Source organism: Oryx dammah, unplaced genomic scaffold (assembly GCF_014754425.2).
Source record: "Oryx dammah isolate SB20612 unplaced genomic scaffold, SCBI_Odam_1.1 HiC_scaffold_6, whole genome shotgun sequence".
NCBI classification, from domain to species: Eukaryota; Metazoa; Chordata; class Mammalia; order Artiodactyla; family Bovidae; genus Oryx; species Oryx dammah.
Genome location: NW_024070190.1, coordinates 18,928,586 through 18,953,671, shown reverse-complemented (window position 1 = coordinate 18,953,671; position 25,086 = coordinate 18,928,586). Strand labels below are relative to the sequence as shown.

Here is a 25,086-nt window from a genome sequence, read left to right as displayed (position 1 = left end):
TGCGTGATCTAACATCAAACATCATACTCCTGCCTCCCTGGCCCCTGGCTGCGCAGATGCCCAAGCCTTCTTTGTCATCCCAGAGGAGCTCTCAGGCCTCCCTCTTCCTATGTCCCTGGTGCTCCCCCATGAGTGAGGGGCCTGGAAAGCTTTTCCCACCTCCAGCCACACCAGCCAAGTGTGAAGAGCAGAGAGCAAATCAGTGTAGAGCTGTGGGCGAGGGCGCACAACACCTTTGAATCCCCTGGCAGGGCAAGTGGGATGGTGGGGGGAATAGGTGTGATCGTCCATAAACTCCTAGGCCAGGTTAAACAGAAGGGTGGCTTGGGCTGGTCCAGGGGAAACATGGAGGCTGAATAGGTGGCTGGCACCACAGCTCACCCAGGGCACGGGCCGTGTCTCCATGAGCAGCCCCTGGGATGGGGGGAGAAGTTAAAGACCAACATCTACAGGCGAAGTGAGAGGGGTGATCTCGTGGCCGGTACTGGGGCTGGAGGGGACATACATTGTCCACTGGCTACTGTGGCCGCTGGGGGTGGCATGGAGGGATGACCCACGTGGGCTCCATAACCCTTCCCTGCTCTGATTTGTGGGAGAGAACCTCATCTCTCAGGCCACCCCCTACTTCTGGCTTCCAGGTAGGCTTGGCCGCTGCGAGACACCTGAGAAGGAGGGGAGATCAGAGAGGGGAGAGGTGGGCATTCGTACCATGTTCTGCTCACCGTGGCATCTCTGCCGGCAGCCATGTCCCCACGGAGGCTCCAGCTCCCCCGCCCTGCTGTGAGCCGGCTCTCCCTGGGGCACCCTGGGGGGCAGCTCCAGCCCCTGGAATCCCTGCTGTCCTCCCAGCCTCGGATGTGGTGCCCCCCTCCTGCTGCTAACCTCTGGATGCCTCGGATAGACTTCCGCTACCTGTCACCAGTCCCTATGTTGCTTGCAAAATCTAGATCAGCATCTTCCCCTTTAATGTGTAGGTGGATCGCCTGCCTGAGTAGGTCTGGAGCACTTCTAACAGGCTCCAGGTAACCCTGATGTGCTTGGTCCTTGGACCACACTTTGAGAATTGAGGACCAGGGAGGCTTTTGCATTACTGAAACAGCGTGCCAGCCACTCTGCTGGGCATTGGGTCACAACAGTGAAACAAATCACCTGTTTGTGGTCTAGAGAGGGGGACAGACACAATCAGATGAAATAAACACCACTGATAATGTGCTTCAAGAGATGGACAGGAGGCTATGAACAACTGGATTCCCAGGATGCCTTCCTTGACACCTTGAAGAGGTGGTGTTTGAGCTGAGACCCAGAGAAGGGGCAAGGAAGGTTCCAGAGCAGCGCGTGAGCAGGGGCTGGGTGACCGCAGGACTGTGTGTAGTCTGTGGTCTGAGAGGCCAGCCCAGTCAGAGTGCAGGGGTGGTGGGTGGGCCCAGAGGCTCAGGTCACCAGCCACCAAGCTGGCTCCCCCTCACCAGGAGGGGGGTCTGCACCTGAACTTGACCGCCTCCCGTGGTCAGAATTCCCCTTCCCCCAAGACCTGAATCTAACTTCCAGGAAAGTCTCCAGGTGCTGGCAGCTGGCGCTCTCAGACACTTCCCTGCTCGGCTGGCAGCCACACCCAGACTGCCTGGCGCCTCAGCTTGGCTGCTCTTTCTTGAAACAAGGTTGTTGTGGAGATTGCGTTCAAAAGGGACGGTAGCAGGGGAGGCAGGTCTTTTCCTGGGCATACAGTCCCCTGTGAGGACGGCCTGACCTGGGCACACAGACGCTGAGTGGCTGACGGCACACCTCTTCTTGCTGACTCTTGGTGCTTTAGTTTCCCCAATAAAACCCACTTCTTATCCCTATATCCTGGGTGACGTTTGTAGTATTTTCCTCACCGCCTTGCCACATTCAGTCTTTATCTATAACTTTAGAGCAACGGAAGCCATCGAAGAGTTAAGCATAAGATTACCTGAAGGAATCTGTGTTTCCAAACACCTTTAGGGTTGCACAGGAAGAATGGGTTGTAAGAAGATGGGCAGGAGAAAGGGGGAGGCCTTGGAGAGAGAGCTGTATGTGTGTGTCTGTTCTGTCAACTGGGGACCCCGGGGCCACAGAAGCACCAAGAGCCAGTGGGTGTTGCTGAGCCCTGAGTTCAGCCTCAGCACTGGGAGAGGAAGAACGTTAGGTCTGTCTCTGAGGGCATATGCACTAACCAGGGTGGGAACTGGTGGGACTGGTCCTCAGAGACCCCCACCCTGTTTGACCCTGCACTGAGCTTCTTCCTCCAGCCGCCCCCATCACCATGGTGAACCTGAAGTGAGGGGCCTGGGGAGGACACGCATCTAAGCCATGAGCTGGCACCTGTTGGTAGGCATTGCCCACCCTGGCCGCCCGAACCTGGGGCTCTCGGAGAGCTGTTTGTAAAGACTGGGGGGCAAGGAAGAGGACAGGGCATATCTCTCCACTCCAGGGCTCTTCAAGTCTTGGCACTGTGCCCCAGGACACAGTGACCACCTAGGACGTCCCTGGAAGCGGCGGAGATGCCCTGAAGGCAGAGTGCACAGCCCCCGTCCTCTCCAGCTCCACGGCTCTCACTGTGCTCCAGAGGTGAGTGTGGCCCTCTGCCTCTGACACTCACTCGCTTCAGGCCGGGCCTGCAGGCCTGCGGAAGCTCCCAGGTTTCTACCAGCTTTGTGGGGGGTTTGTTTCTTTTTCCCTATTTACACTTCAATAACAAGTTTATGATCAGAAAGCAACAAACAAAAATTGCCTTATGATCTGATCTCCCCCCCGTCGTGTTATATTCTGGCATATCCTCTTAGCTTCTGCGTCTGTGACCTCGGGTGGCCAGCCTTGGTCCTGTGCGGGATGGCTGTGAAGGGGTGATGGGTAATGTGGGCAGATGTGAGAGTAGGGTGCCCAGTGGAAAGGCTGAGTACAGGCTCCACAGACAACCGCGAGCTGGGGGGGTCTTAGGGGTGGCAGAAGCTGTACTTGATGAGCTTGGGGAAAAAGAAATTTGCCCAGAGGGAAGGACGAAGTCCAAGAGCCAGAGCCTGGCAATCTCTTCTGTAATATACACAGATGCACACATTCACACAGACACACACTCTCAAACTCCCTGCACACACACACACACACACAGACACACACACACACACACCCTCGCACACATTCACACATGCATACTGCCATCTTCAGGGACCTGTGTCTGAGGGAGCCGAGGCGCCGAGTGGATAGGCATGTGTACGCCCAGCTCCACTATTTAAAGGTGGGGACGGATCCTGTGACTGTCAGTCGCCATAACTGTGACACTCTCTCCTTTGTGCTTCACAGGACACAGGAGCAGACAGCCGGCAGACCAGGAAGGGGTGCTGAGGATGGGGAAAGTTGGAAGGCTGGGCACAGCTAACGTCCTGAGCTCCTGGTGCCCTTGATTTCTCTGTGGGCTTGAGAAAGGACCAGCCCACCCCAGGATGAACCCTCCTTCAGGGCCAAGAGCCCCGCTGGGCCCGGTGCAGGAATCCAGCTGCCTGGCCACCCCAGCCTCCTCCAGCAGGTGGGACAGCTCCCGGAGCAGTGCCTCCAGCCTGGGCCACCCTCCGTCTATCAGCCCCACGGTAAGCCTGGGGCGAGTGTGTGCATGCAAAGCCTCCCTCCCCTCCCCTGGTGCCCTTCCTAGGGACAACAGGGGCTTTGACAGGGAGATAGAAAGGTCTGAGCTCTGCTCTGGGATGGTGGGCATGTTACTGAACCTCTCCGAACCTGTCCTACGCAAAAAGACCAATAGAGGAGAGTGTGGCAAGTTTTACTTCACCATGGAGAGCATCCGAGGAACAGAAAGGCCAGCCTTATGGGACAAAGGGTTGGAATGGCCCATCCATTTCTTTCTGGAGGTGGTAGGATGCCCCCAGAGCCTTCCAGAGAGGAAGGCTTACTTTGGGCCTCAGGATTTGTCCCGGTCCAGAGTGAGGTGTTGATGCCTTCTCCTGCCTCCATCATCCTAGCCAGGCCCAGGGCCATCCCCTAACATCCTCACTGTTACCTGGGGAGTGATGAGCCTGCCCTCAGGGCTGTGGGATGCTGGCCTAGGTTCTGGACAGGAAGGGAAGGCTCCAGTAGCTATAGGAGCGAGGGCAGGACAGAAACGAAGCCACTCCCATCCCCGGAAAGCAGCTATGATGGGAGGTCTTTAAGGCCCTTTGTTCTGGCCTTCTAGGATGATGACCTCCCTGCAGTGACTTGGGAGGGCTGAATTTTCTTTTTATTTTTTTAACTTTATTTTTAACCACACAGCAGGCAAGATCCTAGTTCCTTGACCAAGAATTGAACCTGTGCCCCCTGCAGTGGAAACACAAAGTCCTTAACCATTGGACGGTCAGAGAATTCCCCATAAATTCTCTGTTTTAAAAAGCATTCTTATTTTTTCAATTCATTCATTAATCTGACTGCGCCTCCACACAGTACAAGGGGACTGGAATACATTTGCTAACTGTCTCAGGCGTTTGACGTGGGGCCCATACAGAGGGGAGGAACCCACCTAGGAGAGGGCTCTGCCTTCTCTAGGAAACATGGAGTCCCTCCAGCCATGTCCCTGCTTGCCAAACATGTGTCTGTCTGTCCTGCCAGCCTCCAACAGGTAATCTGAGCATACTCCTAGAAGACTTTTGCCTCTGGGCCATAGGAGCTTGGGCTCAACTTTAGGGAGACCCATGTTTCCATTCCAGCTCAGCTACCTGCAAGCTGTATGAGCAAATGGTTTTGCCACTCTAAGCCTTCCCCACTGGGGCAGTTTTTATCTGCCCCATTGGGAACCCTAACTCTTCTTCTCAGGACTATTTGGAGGTGATGAGGTCATCGGATGCCCTTATTTCTCTGTCTCTTCACAGGCAGTCAGGGCTCAGGCTGCTGCCTGGGTCCCCTTCCCCACGGTTGATGTTCCAGACCACGCCCACTACACCCTGGGCACGGTGATCCTGCTGGTGGGACTCACAGGGATGCTGGGAAATCTGACGGTCATCTATACCTTCTGCAGGTGCCCGGTTGGCAGGGTGGGAGCCTGGGCACTGAGGGGAGCCAGCCAGGAAGAGATGGGGCAGAACACGGGACTGAAATTCTGGTGCCAACTCTGCCAGGGCACTGTTGAGCCTAGCCTTCAAAGCCAGGAAAGGAGCCCCAAAGTAGTCCAGGGCAACCTGAGTGGCGTATCCAACTGGGCCCCAGGTGCACCCCCTACCCTCTGTGTAGGACACACACATCTCTGCCTATTCGCCTGGCTCTCGGTTCACCTCCACCATCACCTGCCCCAGTGGGCATCTTCTCTGGACTCAAAGAGCAGCCCTGGTCTAGGGATCCTGAGTTCTCCAGCCCTTCAGCAGCCAGGCCTGCCCACCACTCTTGGCTTCCTTCTCTACCTGCCCCACTCACGAGCTGAATGGCTGAGATGGGCATTTGGAGGCGTGAATAACCCTTAGCTGAAATGACTTTAAGCAGATTACTTATCTCCTTTGAGTCAACTTTTCTTATCTGCAAAATGGAGTTGTCACTTACTTCATGGAGTCAATGTGACGATTGAGTAAGTTTTTATATGTGTGGTGCCCAGCAAATGAGTGAATCCTGACTGTGCCACTCACTGAGTCTTGTGACCACAAGCTGCTTCACGGGTGGGAGCTTCAGTGTGCTTACTGGAAAATGAAGAGGGGGGATAGACACACAGATGGATGATTATAAGAGACAAGGTTCGTGGAAGTACCTGACCCGTGGACACCATCATCAGCTCCTCTCCCCTTTGCCAGCCCCGAGGGTGAGGACTGCAAAGATGCTGGGAGAGGAGGACGAGAGAGGCATGAGTTGCTGCCTTGTGGGGTCTCACTTCTCTGCCCGTGATGCCAGGCTCCAGAGCTGTTTGGCTGGTACTTGCTGGGCAGTGGGATGGTCTGTGGCCCAGCAGCTCATGCCTGAGGGCAAGCACACATGTGTGCATGGGTACGCATGCACGTGCACATGTGTTCGAGGGAAGCTCCCCAGCAGAAGCTCCTCCTGACAGCAGATGACCCCTCCCAGGAGCAGAGGCCTCAGGACGCCTGCCAACATGTTCATTATCAACCTTGCTGTCAGCGACTTCCTCATGTCCTTCACTCAGGCCCCCGTCTTCTTCGCCAGCAGCCTCTATAAGCAGTGGCTCTTTGGAGAAGCAGGTAGACACTTGGAGTTCCCTTCTGCTGGGAGGAGGAGGAGGGCTGGGGCAGAGGATGTCCACAGTGGAGGGTGGCCCAGATGAGACGGTGATATGCTCTTCCTGGGCCATGGGTGGGTAGCACCCGCCTCAGACTCACGAGTTGGCAAGAGGCTTCCACAAGCTGCTGTCAGATGCAAGCAGGCAGGGTGAGAGGAGCACAGGCCTGTTTTCCTCGAGAGGCCAGCGCTGGAGCTTTGGACACACCATCCACACACCCTCCTTGCCCTCGGGTATCTGATCGGCTCGCCGCCAAGCACTGAGGTCAGGGAGTTATGCCCACAGGCTGTGAATTCTATGCCTTCTGTGGGGCTCTCTTTGGCATCACCTCCATGATCACCCTGACGGCCATCGCCCTGGACCGCTACCTGGTGATCACGCGCCCACTGGCCACCGTCGGGATGGTGTCCAAGAGGCGGGCGGCGCTCGTCCTGCTGGGTGTCTGGCTCTACGCCCTAGCGTGGAGCCTGCCGCCCTTCTTTGGCTGGAGTAAGTGGGCTCAGGGAATCAGGGGACGGGAAGATAATTTGGGAGGGGCATGTTCAAGGGACAGGTAGGTGAACTTGGGTCCCCAAGCTGGCAGGAGGGGCCAGGGGACTGCTGAAGCCTCAGGTAATTGGACATTCAGGGGGCATGACTAGCAGCAGGGGGAGCTGAGGCTGCACCATCAGCGATCAGAGGCTAACGTGGGCTCCCTTCCCCAAATACAGAAGGGAAGACCACGTGGTTCCTGACTGGCAGGAAGTGACAGGTGCATCTGATGCTGAGTTTGCAATACATCAGACAGGCAAGGGTTGGGATGTGAGGCCTCAGCAGCTAGAAGGGTTAGCAGCAGGCACCTACCCTTCCCCGGCGGGACCAGGAAACTGGCTTAAGTCTGAGGGAGTAAGACCCTGGGGCTGTGATGAGGTCTATCTTCCAAACTGGTAAGACTGGGCAGCAGTGGGCTTCACCAGCTATCTTCTAATAGCACCAGCTTGGAAAACTCCCAACTGCGCCCAGTTTCTTTGCTCTGCTGCACAGGGCTGGGGCTGGGGCCGGGGCCGGGGCCAGGGCCAGTGTTTGAGAAGCTCAGACCCCACATCCGAAGCCCCTGCTGGATGAGGAACCTGGGTCAGCACTGCCCTGAAGGCTGAGCACCCTGCCCCTGCTTCCCAGGTGCCTATGTGCCAGAAGGTCTGCTGACCTCTTGCTCCTGGGACTACGTGAGCTTCACGCCGTCGGTCCGCGCCTACACCATGCTGCTCTTCTGCTTCGTGTTCTTCCTCCCCTTGCTTGTCATCATTTACTGCTATGTCTTCATCTTCAAGGCCATCCGGGAGACGGGCCAGTAAGAGCTGGGCAAGAAGGAGGGGTCTGATGGGAGGAGGACTGTGCCCCTTCACCATCCGTGGCTCAGTCTGTATCCAGCCCCCCAGGGCACTCCCAGGCTCAGATGGGCAAAGACCAGCTCAGCACAGGTGTTTATGGGGTGGGTTCCTACAGACTGGTGCAAACTCGGTGCTTCAAAAAGTCTCAGGAGATAGGGTCTTCTGAAGAGAGGGCTTCAGACGTGGCCAAGGGGTCTGGGGGAAAGAGAAAACACCACAGGTAGAAGCACAGGGAGGCAGCTTAGCCTGGATATTATGGGGGACTTTCCGGGGGTCAGGGCCGCCTGCATGGAAAGGATGACCAGGTCCAAGAGGGCTCCCTGATAGTAGCCATGGCCCTGGCACTCACTGCAAGCTGAGTGGGGTCAGACCCAGACTCTGCACGCTTCCTAGAGCTCTCCAGACTTTCGGGGCCTGCGAGGGTGGCAGTGAGTGTCCCCGGCAGCGGCAGCGGCTACAGAACGAGTGGAAAATGGCCAAGATCGAGTTGCTGGTCATCCTTCTCTTTGTGCTCTCCTGGGCCCCCTACTCCACCGTTGCCCTGATGGGCTTTGCTGGGTGAGCAGTGGTTAAGGGACTGGGCCGGGGGCTGGAAGGGTGGGAGAAGGGTCAAGGGACCCTGGGGCAGCCTCTCCCTCCCCAGTCCAAGCCCAAGCCAGCCATCCTCACACCTTAGGTCCAGCCTCGTAGCCTTACTCTCCCTGCTGCTGTGAGACGCCCCACCCGAGCTGGGCCTGCCTCATTCCTGGAGGCGCTAGGAGACACGCTCAGGAGTTCGGGGCCACAGTGGGTTTGGCCTGAGGGCCTACAAGGGCTGCCAGGTCCTTCCAGACCCCTGGGGAACATGCAGCTCTCCCAGAGCTTCTGGCTTCTTGTGGCTAGTGTCTGGAGACTTTGACACCTGCACGGCACGGACACTGGCCAGACTTTATGAGGACTGTGAGACAGTGAGAACTATGAATCCTTTCAGGTGTTTGGCTATGAGACCTTTCCTGTGCAGGAGTGCCCTGGTTCCCTGTCGGGTGGTCCTATGCAATAACTCCCGAAGAGCCAGGGGAGCAGCCGGCGTCAGGGTTTGATGGGGTGTGGGGAGGGCTGGTCAGAGGGCCAGAGTCACTGAGGGTGAGGGGAGGGGGTTACTGGCAGCAGCACGGTCTCCAAGGAACTGTGGGACCTGCTGAGACCCCCCCCAACTCTGGCACATCTTCTCAGCACCCCTCCCTCAACTGCTCCCTGGGTTCCCATTCACCTCAGATCAGAATTCTCCTTGGCATCACAGTGCATCCTCTGGGAATGACTTAGTTGTGCCGCTCTGGACCAGGCTGGGCTGTGCCCTGGCAAGGCTTGGTTGGCCTAAGAAGAAGAAAGTGCCTGAGAGGACGGGTGGGTTGTGGAGTCTCCAGGGAGGGTCAGCTGGCAAGGGGACCTCAGCTTCTCTGTCCTAGGTATGCACATATCCTGACGCCCTACATGAACTCAGTGCCAGCTGTCATTGCCAAGGCCTCTGCCATCTACAACCCCATCATTTACGCCATCACCCACCCCAAGTACAGGTGGGACCCTCCACCAGGACCCAGGCCCAGATCCCCAGGCCCACCCTCATGGGCATGGAGGGCCTGGGCCTATAAATGGGGGCGGAGGCTAGCCATCTTTCCTGTCCTTTGTATCTACACTGGGAATACAAACAGCTCATGACCCTGGGTGGGATCTGGAGCTGGTGTGACCCACTCTGCTGCCTCAGCTTCCTAGGGGGCTCAGCTTGGGGGACATCAGAGTTCCCTGGGCAGTGTCCAGTACTAACTGGGATTTTCAGAACTGAGGCCAAGAGGCGACCAGGATGGCTGATCGGCAGTGCTGCCTGCCGCAAAGAGAGGCTCCAGACAGTGACAGCCTGGAGAGATCGCAGCAGGGAGAGCTCTGTTCTGCTCTGAGGGCTGTGGTAGTGGCCTGGGACTGGTTCTGACCCAGAGCACTCTCTGCTGATAGAATCCCCGCAGGGCTGGCCTCTTCCACGAGGGGGCCTTCAGTGCTTCCTTTTGCCTGGTGGTGTCAATAACTCAGCGGCCCTGCAGAGGCCAGCTGCAGGCCTTAGTCCATAAGCTCAGAGGCAGCTCAGGGGTGTTCTTGGTCCCCATTTGCAGAGTTGTGGCTTAGGCCAGCCACTTGAGGGCTAAAACCAAGCCTCTGGCTGAACCTGCCGCCCTAAGGCTCTGCTTCCCTGTCCATGGACCCAGTGTCTGTCTGTCCATCTTCATAACCCCAATGTCTGAATGGCCCCGACTCCCCAGTGGCTCTTGGCCCACTTCCATTTGCCCAGTGTCAGTCTGTCCACCCACCCCATCTCCTCGAATCTGTCCATCCATCCCCCTAACCTGATGTGCTGTCCTTCCAGACTGGCCATCGCCCAGCACCTGCCCTGCCTGGGGGTGCTACTGGGCGTGTCGGGCCAGCGCACTGGCCTGTACACCAGCTACCACTCCACCCATCGCTCCACGCTGAGCAGCCAGGCCTCAGACCTCAGCTGGATCTCTGGACGGAGGCGCCAGGCATCCCTGGGCTCTGAGAGTGAGGTGGTAAGGAGTCTGGGCCCTCACTGGCTGGCATCGCACCCTCTTTCCTCAATTAGTCCAGCCTCAGGCCTCTAGGCAGGCCTGCCTCTGAGACTCAGGAACCCTCAGGAACCTGGGACGCTGGCAGGAAGAGCCCCTCACCACCTCCATATGGCCTTCCCTCATACAACCCTCCCTGCCAGGCAGGGGCACTAGAGTCAGGGAGGCAACATGTTGGCCCCAGGTCACTCAGCAGCAGGGCTGGGACTGAACATGGGTCTTCCCACTCCAGGCCAGCTCTCTTCCCTACCAGCACTGTCCCAGGGCCTTAGAGTCTCAGATCAAAAAGATGAGCATTTCTTCCCTAGATGGGCTTCTAGAGAGACAGGTAGGTGCAAGCTCAAGCCCATCATCCTCATTGTTAAGGCCGCTCCTCCTTGAGGAGGAAGACCTGAGGAGCTCAGAGGATGCAGCGGAAGGAACACTGTCCCTGGAGCCAGGTACCTGTGTTCAAGTTTCACTGTGTGAGCTTATGCAGCCCACTCACCTTCTCTGAGGCTCTGTGTCCTCTCCAAGAAGGAAAGCCATCATCTCTGCGTACTAGATGGGGTGCCCGTGAATGACCCTCCACGTTGTGGCCAGCCATAGGATCTACCAGTCTGCCAGCAGCTACTCGGGGCCTGGGACTGTGATGTCCCCCGAGGTCCCCAAGAGAGGTCCCTGTGCCGGGGGCTCCTGTCCCAGCTCCTCCATCATTGTGCCTCCCTCACCAAGAGCTTCTGCTGACCTCTTCCCACGGCCCCCATCCCTGGGGGTCTCAGTTGAAGGGGCTGAGGGAGGAGCTGTCAGAATCCTTGAACTGCTGTAGTGCACAGCACAGAGTGAATCTTATCCGTTCAGAGAGGCCTAGAGCCTCTTGAAGACATACTCAGCCCATGTGTTAAGAAATCACAAAAGCGTGTACACACACTCCACCCCCCTGCCCCCAGCACATGCACTCACAGTTTGCAAGGGTTTCGTGACCAGCAGCCCTGCAAACAGTGTCATGGTCTTCACCGCGGTGAACGATTGTAGGGAGAATGGAGAAAGGCCTGGCCAGGAAGGGGGCGGAGGCAATGCTGCAAATGCCTCTCTCACCTCACTGCGACTCTCCCCTTTCCCCAGGGCTGGACGGACACAGAAGCAACAGCTGCCTGGGGGGCTGGCCAGCAAGTGAGTGGATGGTCCCCCTGCAGTCAGGGCCTGGACGATGTGGAAGCCAAGGCCCTTCCCAGGCCCCAGGGACGGGACTCAGAGGCTCCCGGGAAGGTAACTGGGTCTGACACCTGCCAACCTGTAAAAAGGTGGGACAGGAGCAAGTACCCCAGGAAGTTGTCAGGAAAGGGGGGCAGGCCCAATGGCCTCTGGGAATCACCCCCTCCCTGCACCTCCCAGCTTTCCCTTGCCCATCTGGGGGTTTTGGGGGGGAATCTCTGTGACTCCAAGATGTTCTTAGCAAGCCTGAGTGTGACTGCACCTGAGTGCGTGTGTGTTTGCGTGACCTTGTCTGCACGTACACAGCAGGTGGTAGTGTCTATACTGCGATGAATGTATATCACATGTGTGTGAACGTGTGTGACCGCGTGCCCGGCACATGCTTTCTGTCCTTCTGACACCACAGGGCATGGGTTTGAGTGCTGCCCCAATGTGTCTGCTCTAAGCTGAGAATGTGACCAAGTGTGAGTGGCATGTACCTCTCTGCGACTGGAAACGGGATGTACCTGAGCGGGGGTGGGGCTGCGAGCTGTGTATGTGCTCGCTACGAGTGCCCTGAGATTAGGATGTTGCCCAGAATACTTGTGGCTATTAAAAGAAGGCCAGCTGTCAGCCCAAGTGCCTATGGAACGGAATGTCGATGGCGATTAGAGAAGGCCGAATTCTGGAACGCTGGAAATGCCGTGTGCACAGGCCCCACGGCTGCTCTTCCCCCTCAGCTGACAGCTCCCACCCTGCCCCTCCACTCACACCCACACAACACCCCCCGTTCCTGGGCTCGCCAGGGCAGCAACACTAAGACCAGAGGCACTTTCCTGCCTTCCTTCCTCAAGGCTGCTCCCCTGCCTGTCCCAGAGAAGGGGAGCCCTGGGCAGCTCCCTACAGCTGGGGGGCTTCTGTCTCTTCCAGCGTTGCCACACCAGGGAACACCACTCCCCAGCGGCTCCAGCCTCAGAGAGGACTCTCTCCCCAGCCCTGAGGCCGGGCATTGTGTGCGACCACAGAGGCTGGGGCAAAGGCCGGCAGCATCCCCCAGGCTGGCCAGGCAAGGATGAAAGGCCCTGCACCTCTCCTGGAGGAAAACCTGGCCTGGGGTGGGGCACAGGGCAGAGAGGGACAGCACATCAGCAGTCACCTAACACGCGTGATAAGCACTGCCATCGAGATATCAGCACATAGGCACTGAAAGCAGAGGCCGAGGGATCCTGGGAACGGTGAAGGCAAACCGGGATCGCCAGGTGGGATGGGGCCGAGGAACAGGGACCGTGCAGTCCAGACTGAGGAAACAGCCGGTCCAAACGCAGGGGGGCACAGGGTGTCCTGAACAGACAGACACAGAATGTCTCTCTGTGACCCTAGGAGCCGCCAAGGGACTCTAGGAGCTGGAGGTGAGGATGGAGAGGGGGCAGGAGGTGGTAGGAGCCGTGGGGAGGCCTGACCAGGAGCTGGCGTGAGGGGTCTCCAGTCAGGACCCTGGAGGACAGGAAGCCCTTGGGGGACTTACCGGGGTGCTGAGGTGGGCTTGGCCAGCTTGGCAGAGCAGCCTGGGCCTCTCCACAGCAGCTGCAGAAGGACAGGTTGCCTGGAATGATCCAGCAGAGAGAAGATGGGAGGAAGTCGGTAGATGGGCAAGAAATGAGGCATGTAAGACGACAGGGAGAGAGGAGACACCCAAGCCTGGGAAAGTGGAGAATTGGATGGTGGGGGTGAGGAGAGCTCCTTCTGGACCCCAGGAGTCCAGACCCTAGGACAGGCCAGCCTGGGGGACCGCCTGGAGGCAACCTCGGCCGTTACCAGCTCCATTTTCTAGCCACATGGCCTGGAGAAGGCCCAACCCCCAGCCGGGACAAAACCTTCCCCCCTGCCCCGGCCCCCAAGCAAGCCCCCTTCATCATGAGGTGCCCCTAAACACAGAGGGTCCCTGAGCCACCACTTCCAGTGGGACACTCTTTGGGCTAAACTGACGTCTGCTGCTTGCTTTCAGGCCAAGGGGCTGCTCCCCAACCTGGACGCCAGGATGTAGGGTGACCATCATTCCTGCCTTCCTTCTGGGACACGCCCAGCTCCTTCACATCTCCCTCACGCACACAGACCCAGCATTACCCGTGGGCTTGCAGGCTCTGGAAGCGGCCCTGTCACCCATGCTGGTCTAGATTGATGGCCCCGTACCACGAAGCCCCTGCTCTGCAATGCGGCCTGCACCCACTTCTCAATCCAACAGCCTGCACCTCAGGCTCAGACGGAAGAGTGGACGCCCAGGCCCTCCCGCTGCCTGGAGTCGTCCGCCTCTCCTCGGATGCTGTGTGCTGTGATTGTCCAGGCGATGACAATAGCGATGGCTCTGTCAGACACCCCAGCTATTTATGAGCTGCCTCTGCACCTGGGCTGGGCATTTCACTGGCACAGAAAGGACAGCGCTGAGTCTCCCACGGCCCGCAGTCAAAGCCGCACACAGACCTTCGCTCGCCGGAAACTGTTACTCACCTCTGGCTCTCCCCGAAGAGTGCTGTTTCCACATGGCCCACCCTCTTGTGCTCATGCTCCCTTTCCAGCACACGCTCCTGTGTGGACGTATCTGCATGCCCACCAAGCACACACGTACGCACACCGCGCCTACAGTTGGTTTTCAATCAGTAGTCCAAGTTCACCCCAGGGCTGTGTGCGCCTGGAGGGATGTAGAAAAATAAAAACCAGAGAAGTTCTCTGACAAGCACAGTCTCTACCTACTGGTGCCGCCATGGGAGAGAGAGACCCAGGCCCCTGGCCCCTGAAGCCCGCAGCAGCTTCTCTCTTCCTGCTCTCCTTCTGTCCTCCACCTTGTGGTTTTCACGCCTAAAACCCCATCCCAAACTGCAGGGAGGAGCGTGGAGGAGGGGAAAGACCAGGCTTGCCCCCATCCCTACTCCCCAGTGAGCTGCTGTTATTGGAAAGCAGCTCACGCCCAGCGTGTGAGTACCAGCTGCTCTCTGGCTGGCTTCAGATCTCCCAGGGGAGGCAGATGCAGGGAGGCTGGCCTTCCCCTTTAAGAACATCCTTTTCCTTACACCTCCCTTTCCCCAGAGGCGGCATGGCGGGTGCCTGAGTCCAGAGAAAGAGCCTGCAACTCCAGGTACAGCCTAGCTCGGGGCTCCCTCTCCCTGCGCGGGTTCGGCTCCTTCCTTTCCCCACACTGGCCATGCCCTGCTGCTGGGTCCTCTCTGGCCTGACCAGACAGATGCACCTCCCCCCACTCAGGAAAGGAGATAAAGCTGGAATCAGGGATGGATGGGCTGGGGCCTGGGGGAGGGGCAAGGGATGGGCGTGCTGGCCATGAGCTGCTGGACTCCTGGGCCAGGCCTGGGCAGGGAGGACAGCCGGGCAGCATGACACGGAGCAGAAGAGGTGGTGAAATGGGGGAAAGAACACAGGTCCCTCACTGGCTTCTTCCACTAGATATTTCTGTGACCTTGGGCAAGTTACCAAATGCCCCTGTGAAGTGGGGACTCCTTCTTGCCATTCATATCATATGTGCTAGGCCCAGAGTGTGAGGCTGGCTGCGGGCAGCTGGGAAATTACCCACATCCAGCCCTCCTCTGAGTCCTCAGGGCCCAGCTCAGGCTAGAGCTCCCCAGGAGGGCAGAGAACAGCCAGACAGTTGCCTTCCCTGAGCTTTGGTTTCCAGAGCAGGGAACTAGCGGGGGGCCTTGATCTACCTCCAGACTATGTCGAGCCTGAGGGCTCTTCTGAGGAAGGGCTTCTAGAGGTATCTTGGCTCAAAGACCACACTGGCAGGAGTCCTGAGGGGTCTAGGCCCCCACCTAGAACACGCTGTCTCTGGGTTACGGGCTGACCACATCACATACATTTTCCCCTTCCTGCCCCTTCTGGCCCCTTGTCCCAGCAGCTGAGCACATGGCCTCTCCTCCCCTCCTCCCTGGCCCCTGCCACTCCGGCTCAAAGGGCACGGGGGCCTGGCGTGCGACACTGGCAGCTGGAGCTTTCCACGCTGCTGTCAACTTTTCCAGGGCACAAATGAGACAGGAGAGCCAAGAATAACTGTTGGGCCCCCAGAGGGCCTGGAGGGTGTGGGGCCTGTCCCAGACCTGCTTCCAGACCCCACGCTAAGGGTACCTTTCAGCAGGCAGGGCCTCCCCAGTTCCAGGCTTGAGCATCAAGAGGTACTGTCACTACTGGGCAGAACCTGTTATCTGGCACAAATCCCCATAGGGATGAGCTCAGGCTCCAGTATGGCCTGGGTCTACCTGTGTGACCTTGGGGAAGTTAGTTAACCTCTCTCTCAGCCTTGGTTCCTGCAGGACAAGTGGCAGCCTCTCAGGATCTGAGGGGATAATGGTGTGGAGGGCCCAGAGCTGAGCTTGGCTGTGCCCAGAGCTGCTGCTATTACTATTACTGTTTTGATGGGATTGGACAATTCTGGGCCCTGAAGTTGTCGTTTCTCTTGGGGATAAGAGGATAAGTGGACAACTTCAGGGTTTTCTCCAGGGATCACAGGGCTGCAAACACCCAAGTCACAAAGCCCTGGGCCAAGGGAGGTTAGCCATGGTCTTCTGGGCAAAAGAGTGGGTACAGCAGGTAGAGAGTGTGGCTGGGCAGACCAGGCTCTCCAGAGGGCAGTGGGAGCAAGGAGAGGAGAGCAGGGAGGCAGAGCATTATCACTAACCCCCCCACCCAGGCCCCTCTCCTGCCCCCTGGGGGGTACTGGGAGCTGGACAACCCTCCCCAGGGGCTATATTAGCCGCGTGAGTCACGGTGGACCCGCTGGGAGGCTGAGGGCGGGCGGGCACAGTATAGGGTTACAGTCCATTTATGGGCGCAGCGGAGGGCAGATATCAGTGTCGATGGCATTCGTTCCCAGCTATTCTTAGGAGCCTCTCGGGAGCTCCACACAGCCCGGCTGGGCAGCAAGGCACAGAGCAGGCAAGCCCGGGGGTCGGGGGCTGGGGCTGAGGTCTGGACTGGGGAGGCAGGGGGCATGAGGGTCCTCTCACTCCACTCTTCTCCCTTTGTCTGCAGGGGCCGCCGGTGTCAGCACCATGTCTTACAGCGTGACCCTGACGGGGCCTGGGCCCTGGGGCTTCCGCCTGCAGGGGGGCAAGGACTTCAACATGCCGCTCACCATCTCCCGGGTGAGTGTGCATGGCCCGCAGCCTACCGCCCGTGGGGGCGGGGCATGTTAGAAGGAGGGTGTGTGCGGCCATCCGTCCATCTGTCTGTCCTCCCTGAGGCTCTTGGAAAGCAGAGCAGACTTTCCTGGTCTGGGGGCTGGGACTGGACCTAGCCTGATCCTGCCCACCCCAGGCCTCTGGTCTCTGCCACAGCTGTTACCCACCTGGATTTGCTAGCCTATTAAGAGAATGAAATGTAGGCAAGCAGCTGGTCTTTTCAGTAGAGCAGGAAATGCTAAGTTTGCAAGCAGGCAGGTAAACAGAAAGTACAGGGCCTTCCTAAGCCCTTTTCCAGGTGGGCTGGGGTACACCCAAGCCTGGAGCATCTGCCTGGAAGGAGGCCGCTGCTTTGGGAGACAGCCCTCCTTGCGTAGAGAGGGCAGGTGACAGACTGCTGACCTTGCCTGTCCTGCAGTCAGAGCTAGGCTGGGCTGATAACTGGGCTCCCACACCCACCCCATCCCAGACCTGAGATAACAGCTCTCTTCCTCTGCCTCCCTGGGCCTGCTGGAGGAACTGGCACTGGTGGCTTCATGGAGCTGGGCCTTGCTCACCCACTGGAGCACCTAGCCATTCACTTACAGCTGCTCTCCCTGCTTGTCTCACGTCTGGTTCCCCATGCTCATCTGGGGAAATGGACTGTGTGTCCTGTGACCGGGGGAGAGCACTGCCTGATGGAGAAGTCAGAGATCTTTGGAGATTGTCTGAGAAATCTTATTGCCCAGCTGGAGACACTGAAGTCCAGAGAAGCAAGAAGCTAGATCTGCTTGAGACAAAGCTGTCTGTAAGACAGGACTTTGTTTTAACCACTGCTGTGTCCGTGGTACCTAGACCAGTACCTAGGTGCTCAGACAACACTTGTCAAGTAAAGGGAAGTCCAACAGAGCGGGGTTGAAGCAGAGCTATGCTCGCAGCGAACTGTGAAATGTGCCGGGGCAAAGATAACCCCTGCCTGGTGGGGTATGGCCAAAGCCGAGCCCTAGCAGTGCTGGTGTGGGCACAAGGGGGCAGGCTAAGGCCCCAGGCTGTCGCTGGAGGGTGATGGATGGGCAGGGGTGTCTGGGTCACTGCCCACCTGGAGACAGGGAGACTTCTCCAGGGCAGAGGAAACTTGCCTTGGGCCTGGGGATGGGGTGGGGAGGTTAGGGGGGAAGCACTGAAGCGGATAGCCAGGAGAGGACTGAAAGGAGCTCGGCAGAGGGGCAGGGAGCCAAATGTCCCCACTGCAGGCACAGTCCTGGCTGTAGAACCTAATGTGGACACTTGGAGGGACCCTGCAATGGAAAACCCCACTCGGGGGTGCTATGGGAGACTCATAAGAGCAAAAGAGGCCATACTGCTCTGGGGTGCTGGCCTGGCTCTGTTGCAGGGAGAAGGCACTGTCCCCATCCTTCTGCTGGAGGTCTGGCTTATTCTTACCTGAGTCTCCAGGCCCCCTGCCCTGGAGATGGCACGGCCCCATGTACTAAAGAACACCCAGAGATGCACACACTCTGTCTGATGATATGGTGACACATGGACAGTTGAGCCCCAGTGGACACGCCCCCCTTCTCCCCCAGAAGCCTGCATAGCTCCCCACCCCCTGGTTGCACGTCTCCTCTCTGTACCGTCCTCTCTCATGGGTCTGCCAGCTTCCCACACCTGAGACAGCCCAGCTCTCTCTCAGAGCTACCATGCCCAAGGCCTTCAAGTGCTGGTCCCGACCCCATGCGTGCAAGTGGATGTTAGCCCTCCCAGCTAGCTCAGTGGCACCCAGGATAGCCAATGACTTCACCCGGGGTCTATGAGCCACCTGGCCCCAGCCAGCCCAGGGCTTAAATTGCAGCACAGAGGCCTTAAGCTAGATAGCAGGAAGAATGTCCTCACTGTAGGCAGGGGATGTATTGGGATGTACTAGGGCCAATGATTAGGGGGTACTTTTAAAAATAGAACCCACAGCTCAGGCAGGCCTCAGGGGAGGGGCCTCTCAGCTCCCTTCAGGGGCATGTCCCAAATCACCAAGGCCATGAAACATGCAGGGCTGGGTGCTGGCCCTTCCCAGGGCTTGGAGCCTTTTGATAAACCCTCTGGTGAGCCGCTGATACCCTGGGCTTGGGCATCCCGGTCTCAGTGCAGGCCTTGGAATACAAAGTAAAGCGTCTGGCTGCAATGCAGGAGACCCAGGTTCAATCCCTGGGTTGGAAAGATCCGCTGGAGAAGGAAATGGCAATCCACTCCAGTATTCTTGCCTGAAGAATCCCATGGAGAGAGGAGCCTGGCGGGCTACAGTCCACGGGGTCGCAAAGAGTTGGACACGACTGAGCGACTTCACACACACACGTACACCTTCCCAACAGGGCTGAGGCATTTCCTGCTGGGGCACTTAAGGTCCTTCTGCAGCAGAAACTTCTTCCCTAAGGGAACAAGGCCAGAGCTCTCTGGAAGAATCCTCTTCCCATAGAGGGGCAACAGATGTCCTGGCCTGAGTCTTTGCAAAAAAACAAGGCATTAGTGGAGTATGGCAGTGAGGGGATATAGGCAAAGGCAGGGCCAGCTCATTCTCAGCAGGGGCACACACACCATAACCCTGAGGCCTGTGGGCCCCCGGACAGGGCTAGGATGGGCATCTCACTTCAGAGCCAGACTAACAGGTTCAAACTTACTCACCCGCTCCTGTATCCTTGGTAACCCCTAACTCCCATGGCTGCAACCTCATCCTCTGGCTAGGGACTAGCAATAAAGCCCTGAGTGGGGCCCGTCTCTGCTGCGTCTCCCCCTGTAAGAAGGCTGGCCACCTGCAGCCTGAGTAGTAGCTCCCGTACCCACCCCATTTTGCCCACCAGCCCCACAGAATCAGCCTTGGAGCAACAACAGCCCCTCAAGTCCTCCCTTCAGTGAGAGTCTCAGCCTGAGGACCCACAGAGAAACAGGCTCAGGAGAGAGGCTCAGAGGGTGGAGGGGAAATGCCTTTATTTATCCTGGACAGGTGCGGCTGGGCCTGCAACATGAGCTGCTCTCTCACCCCCACCCTCCCCCCACCCCAGCCAGTTCTCCAGGAAGTGGGGGAGGGGTGGGAGCAGAGAGGGAGAAATTCCAAAGACCCAGCCCCAATACCTGAGCAGCTAGGCCAAGGCTAAGGCCACGGTCTGGGACTTGCCTCTTGGTGCATGTTGCAGTCCTTGACTTTATGGCAGAGATGTTAAGATTTTGTTTGGCTCTGCTATTCACAGCTGGGTCACCTTAGAAAAGTCAGTTCACCTGCTCAGCCTCAGTTTTCTCATCTGTAACATGGGGATAATGAATTGGAGAAAGCACACATGTGAGCGTGCTGTCTAATATACACGTATGAAAATACACCTGTTTTTCCTCATGGGCTGCTTGTGAGGATGGGGGAGCTGAGCCTGGGCCCAGGGAGGTCCTGTCTCTGCTCCGAGGCCTCCACTCCTTCCACCTCGCCCACCGACCCAGCAGGCTCACCTGGGGCACCAGCCCAGTGGCCTCTGCCCCTAGCTGAGCTCCGGTACTCGCCAGCCTCTCTTGGCTGTGGTGGGGTGGACAGAGGGTCCCCGGGGACGGGAAGGAGGACAGGCTGAGGCTATTCTGGGGCAGCCACGCCGACGATTCCTGGAATTTTAAGGTCGTGGTGCTGCTTCTTGGGCAGCACCTAGCTGTGCTGACAGCCGTGCTGTTTATAGCTGCGCTGAAGGTCAGGCAAGCCTCCGGAGGGCTGCTTCGGGGCTGGCAGGGGCTTCCCAAAGCAACGAACCGGACTGGGGAAGATAAATGGACAGAAGCCCACTGCAGGGAAATGCATGCTTAGAGGTCGCCAGGCCAGACCCTCTCCCAGCATGCTTCCTCTCCCTGGGGCTCAGAGCTGTTCCTGAACCCGGGAGGGCCCCGAAGAAAGTGGGTATGAGGCTGGCTAGGTCCTGGGGAGTGGGTCTTCTGAGGTCCTGGGCTAGGACAAAGGACAAGGGCAGCTTCACTGGCAGCCCCCAGGGCTCCTTGGGCTGAAGGCGTGGGAGAGGAGCGAGCGTGAAGAGTAGAGCTTCCTGGATGAGGTCTGCTGGGTTTGCTGGGCTTGCCTCCTGCCTGGGAGACGCCTCCCCAGTTCCCTGAACCTTCCTCTCATCCAGGGGCTAGCCAAGATTGCCAAGGCCCCTACCCAGGGCCCTCTTGTTCCCAAATACAGTGTCTCTGTGCCTTTGAAGCCCAGATCCATCTCTTCCCAGGAACCATCCTAAGTGGCATGAAGCGGACTTCACCATGTCCGAGGGCTCTTGGGGACCCACTGCGTAACATTCTTGACATAGAACTGTGGGATAAGAGGAGGGCCAGTAAAGTGTGTGGCCAGCTGGAAAAGGGACCAGTGACCCCTGACTTTGGCACAGGGAGGTCACTGGTATGCGTGGAGTGACGGGGGCCAAAGTCAAATGGCTGCCGTGAGAGGGATGGGAGATTGCAGAGGCCTGCGGGTCATTCTTTGGAGAAGCCTGGCAGTGAAGAAAGGGAGGCACACACGGCAGGGACTGACTGAGGCAGCTAAGGCATGAACAGGGAGAGGCTGTGTTTTTTTAACTCTTAAGTTTTTTAGAGCAGCTTTAAGTTTATAGCAACATTGAGAGGAAGATATGGGGGGCTTCCCTAACCCACGCCCTTCCCCCCACACATACACGCACAGCCTCTCTCATTACCAACATCCCTCACCAGCGTGTACATATATTATAACCAATGAAGCTACACTGACATGTCATTTTTGCAGAGAACAAATAGTTTACATTAGAGTTCATGCTTGGTGTGTACACTTTATGGTTTTGGACCAATGTATTCTGACATGTATCCAGCATTATAGTATCTTAGAGAATATGTTCACTTCCCTAAAAATCCTCTGTGTAAGGAGAGGCTTTTTGAGCATAGATCAGACTCTGGTGCTCGTTTGTTTTTTTTTTTTAATCAGCCAGGGTGGAGTTGGAGAGCAGGACCATGGGAAGACAGAAGTGAGAGAGTGAGGGATGGAGCAAGGCCCCGGGGGAAGCCAGATGGAGAGGGAGCAGAGTGTGGCATGACAGTAATTTAATCACACAATGAAAAATGCACTTAGGACTCCAAGGAAATCCCCTGGGCGTCAGCCTTAGTGGAGGTGTCAGGAGGAGATGCTGGAAGTTGCGCAGTCCACACCATCCACTGCCTGCCCTGGTCCCCCGTTCCTTGCCACACCTACACTGGTAGGTCTAGACGGAAAAGAAGGCACTGCCTATCCGGCTTTTAACACTGAGAGTGATGGCCAGGAACCTCTGTGGAGCCCAGGGGCTCCCTCTGATACCAGGAAGCTGGGGAAATAGGAGCCGGGCTCAGGGGTAAGTCAGAGCCTCAGCCGGCATCTTGCTTCCCTGGGGCCCTGGAGAGGACTTCTCTCTCAGGACTTCTCTCTCCTCCAGCTCCGTGCTCAGGCCCTTCTAAGGATAGAAGGCTGGCTCAGAACTGATCAGGGCTGGGCCCTCACACACCACCTTCTGCCAGCTCCAGATCTTGTTTCCTGTGGAGCCGGAGGCTGCAGCCTCCCAGACTCCCACTCCTGCACACCCCAGGGCAAGGGGCCGGGGGCAGCACCCGCATCTCCTCCTTTAGGAGCTTCCCTGAAACTTTCTCAGCTCTGCACTGTCCTTGTATAATATCCCATTTAATGATGAAATCCTCACCAGAATTCTGGGAGAACAGAATCGTTGCTGTCTTTACACAGAGGGCATGGAGTTGGGTGCTGCAACCTCAGGTCTGGCTCAGACCAAAGTCCATGCTCTTTGCTCTGCTGCTTCCCCCAGGCACCCGAAGGTCACGGGCACCACAGTTGCTCCCTGGCACCAGCTGTCTCTGTGCTCACTCTGGGATGCCCTAAACTATGGCCCAGCAAGGAGGAAACACTCCTGTGGGCTAGGTGGCAATCTTGGCCTCTAAACACCTAGCGCCTATCCTAGAGGCTTCTGAGACAGAACCCTCATCCTGGAGCTCTGCCTGTGGCTGGGTTCCCCACTGAAAGCTGGCTGGTGACTGGAGAAGTTGAAAAGTAAAATGAGGATGAAATAATCATTACAAAGAACTTTTCAAATTCTCCAAAGGGGCTAGAAAAACTTTAAAGAAAAAAACTATATCCTTCAAGGATTTAGCAGCTTTGGGTCTTTTCTGGGACAAGGCAAGTAGAGGGAGGGGGTTATGGAGTCAGACAAGAGATACATGGGTACCTCGTGCCTGGACTGTACTCTCCATACGACTTAGGTTCTGTGCGATGGTTCAAGGGTGGCCTTGCCTTTCTGTTGGGCAGGATGCTCCCTGGGCAGAGCTGAGGGACAACTTCCTCAGGGTCCCTGTCTCCATACTGCCTTCTTCTCTAAGGAGACCTGGGCAGAACAAGCAGAGCACCTTCCTAAAAGAGGATTATAGTATCCTCCACCCGCCAGCCCAAGGGGGTCTTGAACCGTGCTCAGGGCAGCCAAAGGTCAGGCCAACTGAGCCCTGATGAGCAGACACAGGTGCAGAGAGAGAGGCGCCAGGGGCCGGCTGGAGCCAGCTAGGCGGCTCTCTGCAGGGAGTTTGGCTCTTGACCAGGTCCAGGGGAGGCTGGGCTCGTCCCTGGGAATCACTTCAGTCCATTTCCTGAGGACGAGGGGGAGCCAGGCAAGGGCAAGGTGGGAGCCCTTTGGGAAGGTATTGTGTTGGTGACCCAGGCTTGAGGGAGAAAGATGTCCTCAAGGCATCTTGGAAGGGAGGGCATTCCAGATGGCCGCGGTTTGTTCCAGCTGATCTGGCCCCAGCATCTCTTGGATGTCATTCTGGTGTCCTTGTTCACACTTGTCCATGATCTCCTGGACACAGATCTGGTCCTGCCTGGCAGGCATCACTTCTGTAGGCATGCGGCCCTCTCCTCTGGGGTCTGTGCCTACCCTGCCTGGGAACTCCCTGTTGCAGGATGATGGCCCCTCTCTCTGTAGCTTCACAGAAGCATCTGGGGGAGCCCTGGCTCGGGAACCTCAGCACAGGGGTGTCCTGCTGTGGGGGAGCCCTGTGAGCAGTCCACTGAGGCAGCAGAGACACTGCAGTCTACCCTGAACAGGAGCATGCTGGTGGCTGCTACTGCCTCTGAAGTGAGTCAAATATGACATGGACTGATGGATGCTGAGAGGGATGGACACATGACCAGCAGGTTGAGTGAAATGCTACAGTAGAACCGCAGCGGTGGGCATTTGACTTTTCACCGTAGAATTAGTTCCGCCTTTCTGTGTTCAAAGTGAAGAAAGTGAAGTTGCTCAGTCGTATCCGACTCTGAGACACCATGGACAGTAGCCTACCAGGCTCCTCCATCCATCGGATTTTCCAGGCAAGAGTATTGGAGTGGGTTGCCATTTCCTTTTACAGGGGATCTTCCTGACCCAGGGATCGAACCCAGGTCTCCCGCATTGCAGGCAGATGCTTTACCGTCTGAGCCACCAGGGAAGTCCGTCTGCGTTCAAAGGTGTCTATAATAAAATGCCAGGAAGAGCAGAGGTCTGAACGCGAAGCTAGAAGGTATAGGGGAAGGTAACTTTCTTGCAAGACAGGCCTGGCTGGGCAACTCAGCTTGCCCTCAGGAGTCCTCTCTCAGTCTAGAAAGTGTTTTGCTTTTCTTTGTTATCTCTTTTTACCCTTTGTTCAATCATTTAACAGAGAAGGCAATGGCAACCCATTCCAGTACTCTTGCTTGGAAAATCCCATGGATGGAGGAGCCTGGTAGGCTGCAGTCCATGGGGTCGCTAGGAGTTGGGCACAACTGAGCAACTTCACTTTCACTTTTCACTTTCCTGCATTGGAGAAGGAAATGGCAACCCACTCCAGTGTTCTTGCCTGGAGAATCCCAGGGATGGGGGAGCCTGGTGAGCTGCCTTCTGTGGGTTCGCACAGAGTCGGACACGACTGAAGTGACTTAGCAGCAGCAGCCATTTCAATCAAAGGAAATAATAAACTCCTGTCACTAGGAGAGGCTCTGCATGGCCATTAATTTGGGACTAAAGGCAACATGTGTTTTGAGACGGTCCAAGTGGTTCAAGACACCCCTATGGGAGCCTGGAGAGCAGGTGGGACTTGGCAACTGGATAACGTGGCTTCCTGACAATGAAGGCATTTGTTCTTCTGTTGTCCTTGCCTCATCTCAGCAGACTCTGGGAGTGGTGGGGAGGTTGCTCTGGGCACAAGGTGGCCAGTGTTTAAGAAGGTACCACAGTTCTTGTGTCTGAAATGGCAAGACAATGGCAATTAGCAAGAACTCGCCTAGAATTGCTATAATCCCTGGGTTAGCACACATGGTCCCTGGCCTACCCTAGACCATCTAGGAATGGGCTGAGGGCCCCTCATAGGGACTTAGCCGAGGTTTCCATCCATGTCTGAAGTCCAGAATCTGGCCAGAGTTCCATGAGGCCTGGTATCCAGGGACAGTCCCCAGGCCCTCTTAGGGCTCCTTCCAGGATGGTCCCCAAGCCTTGGCCAGATAATGGCTTCTGCCAATGTTAGAAGCCAGCCTTGTCCTTGGG

At 57.2% G+C, this 25,086-nt stretch overlaps 2 protein-coding genes across 11 annotated transcripts in view; both read left to right on the top strand.

Moving 5' to 3' along the window:
* Window positions 1-3,369: 3,369 nt before the first annotated feature.
* OPN4 (opsin 4) lies at window positions 3,370-13,792 on the top strand. 2 transcript variants are annotated; one of them, XM_040242174.1, is made up of 11 exons: window positions 3,370-3,599; window positions 4,869-5,014; window positions 5,519-5,554; window positions 6,043-6,176; window positions 6,500-6,703; window positions 7,373-7,544; window positions 7,978-8,142; window positions 9,030-9,137; window positions 9,977-10,157; window positions 11,298-11,441; window positions 13,372-13,792. In XM_040242174.1, the coding sequence occupies exons 1-11, from the start codon at window positions 3,456-3,458 to the stop codon at window positions 13,408-13,410; spliced, it is 1,473 nt and encodes a 490-aa protein (XP_040098108.1). In that variant the 5' UTR covers window positions 3,370-3,455; the 3' UTR covers window positions 13,411-13,792. The 2 variants fall into 2 exon arrangements, with proteins under 2 accessions (XP_040098108.1, XP_040098109.1); XM_040242175.1 differs by lacking the exon at window positions 5,519-5,554.
* Window positions 13,793-16,152: 2,360 nt separating this feature from the next.
* LDB3 (LIM domain binding 3) overlaps window positions 16,153-25,086 on the top strand; it is a 60,073-nt gene continuing 51,139 nt past the window's right edge. For 7 of the 9 annotated variants that reach the window (XM_040242171.1, XM_040242168.1, XM_040242170.1 and 4 more), the window contains exons 1-2: window positions 16,153-16,293; window positions 16,401-16,513. In XM_040242171.1, the coding sequence (XP_040098105.1) occupies window positions 16,194-16,293; window positions 16,401-16,513 (213 nt within the window). In that variant the 5' untranslated portion in view covers window positions 16,153-16,193. Of the gene's footprint in view, window positions 16,305-16,400; window positions 16,514-25,086 lie in introns of all 9 variants that reach the window. The other 2 variants (XM_040242173.1, XM_040242166.1) reach the window with 2 other exon arrangements.

Excerpts from the sequence above, each read along its gene's own strand:
- OPN4 (XM_040242174.1), top strand. The coding sequence starts at position 3,456 with ATGAACCCTCCTTCAGGGCCAAGAGCCCCGCTGGGCCCGGTGCAGGAA. Across the intron at positions 5,015-5,518 it reads GTCATCTATACCTTCTGCAG|TTGTCACTTACTTCATGGAG; the intron begins GTGCCCGGTTGG and ends TGCAAAATGGAG. Across the intron at positions 5,555-6,042 it reads GGAGTCAATGTGACGATTGA|GAGCAGAGGCCTCAGGACGC; the intron begins GTAAGTTTTTAT and ends GACCCCTCCCAG.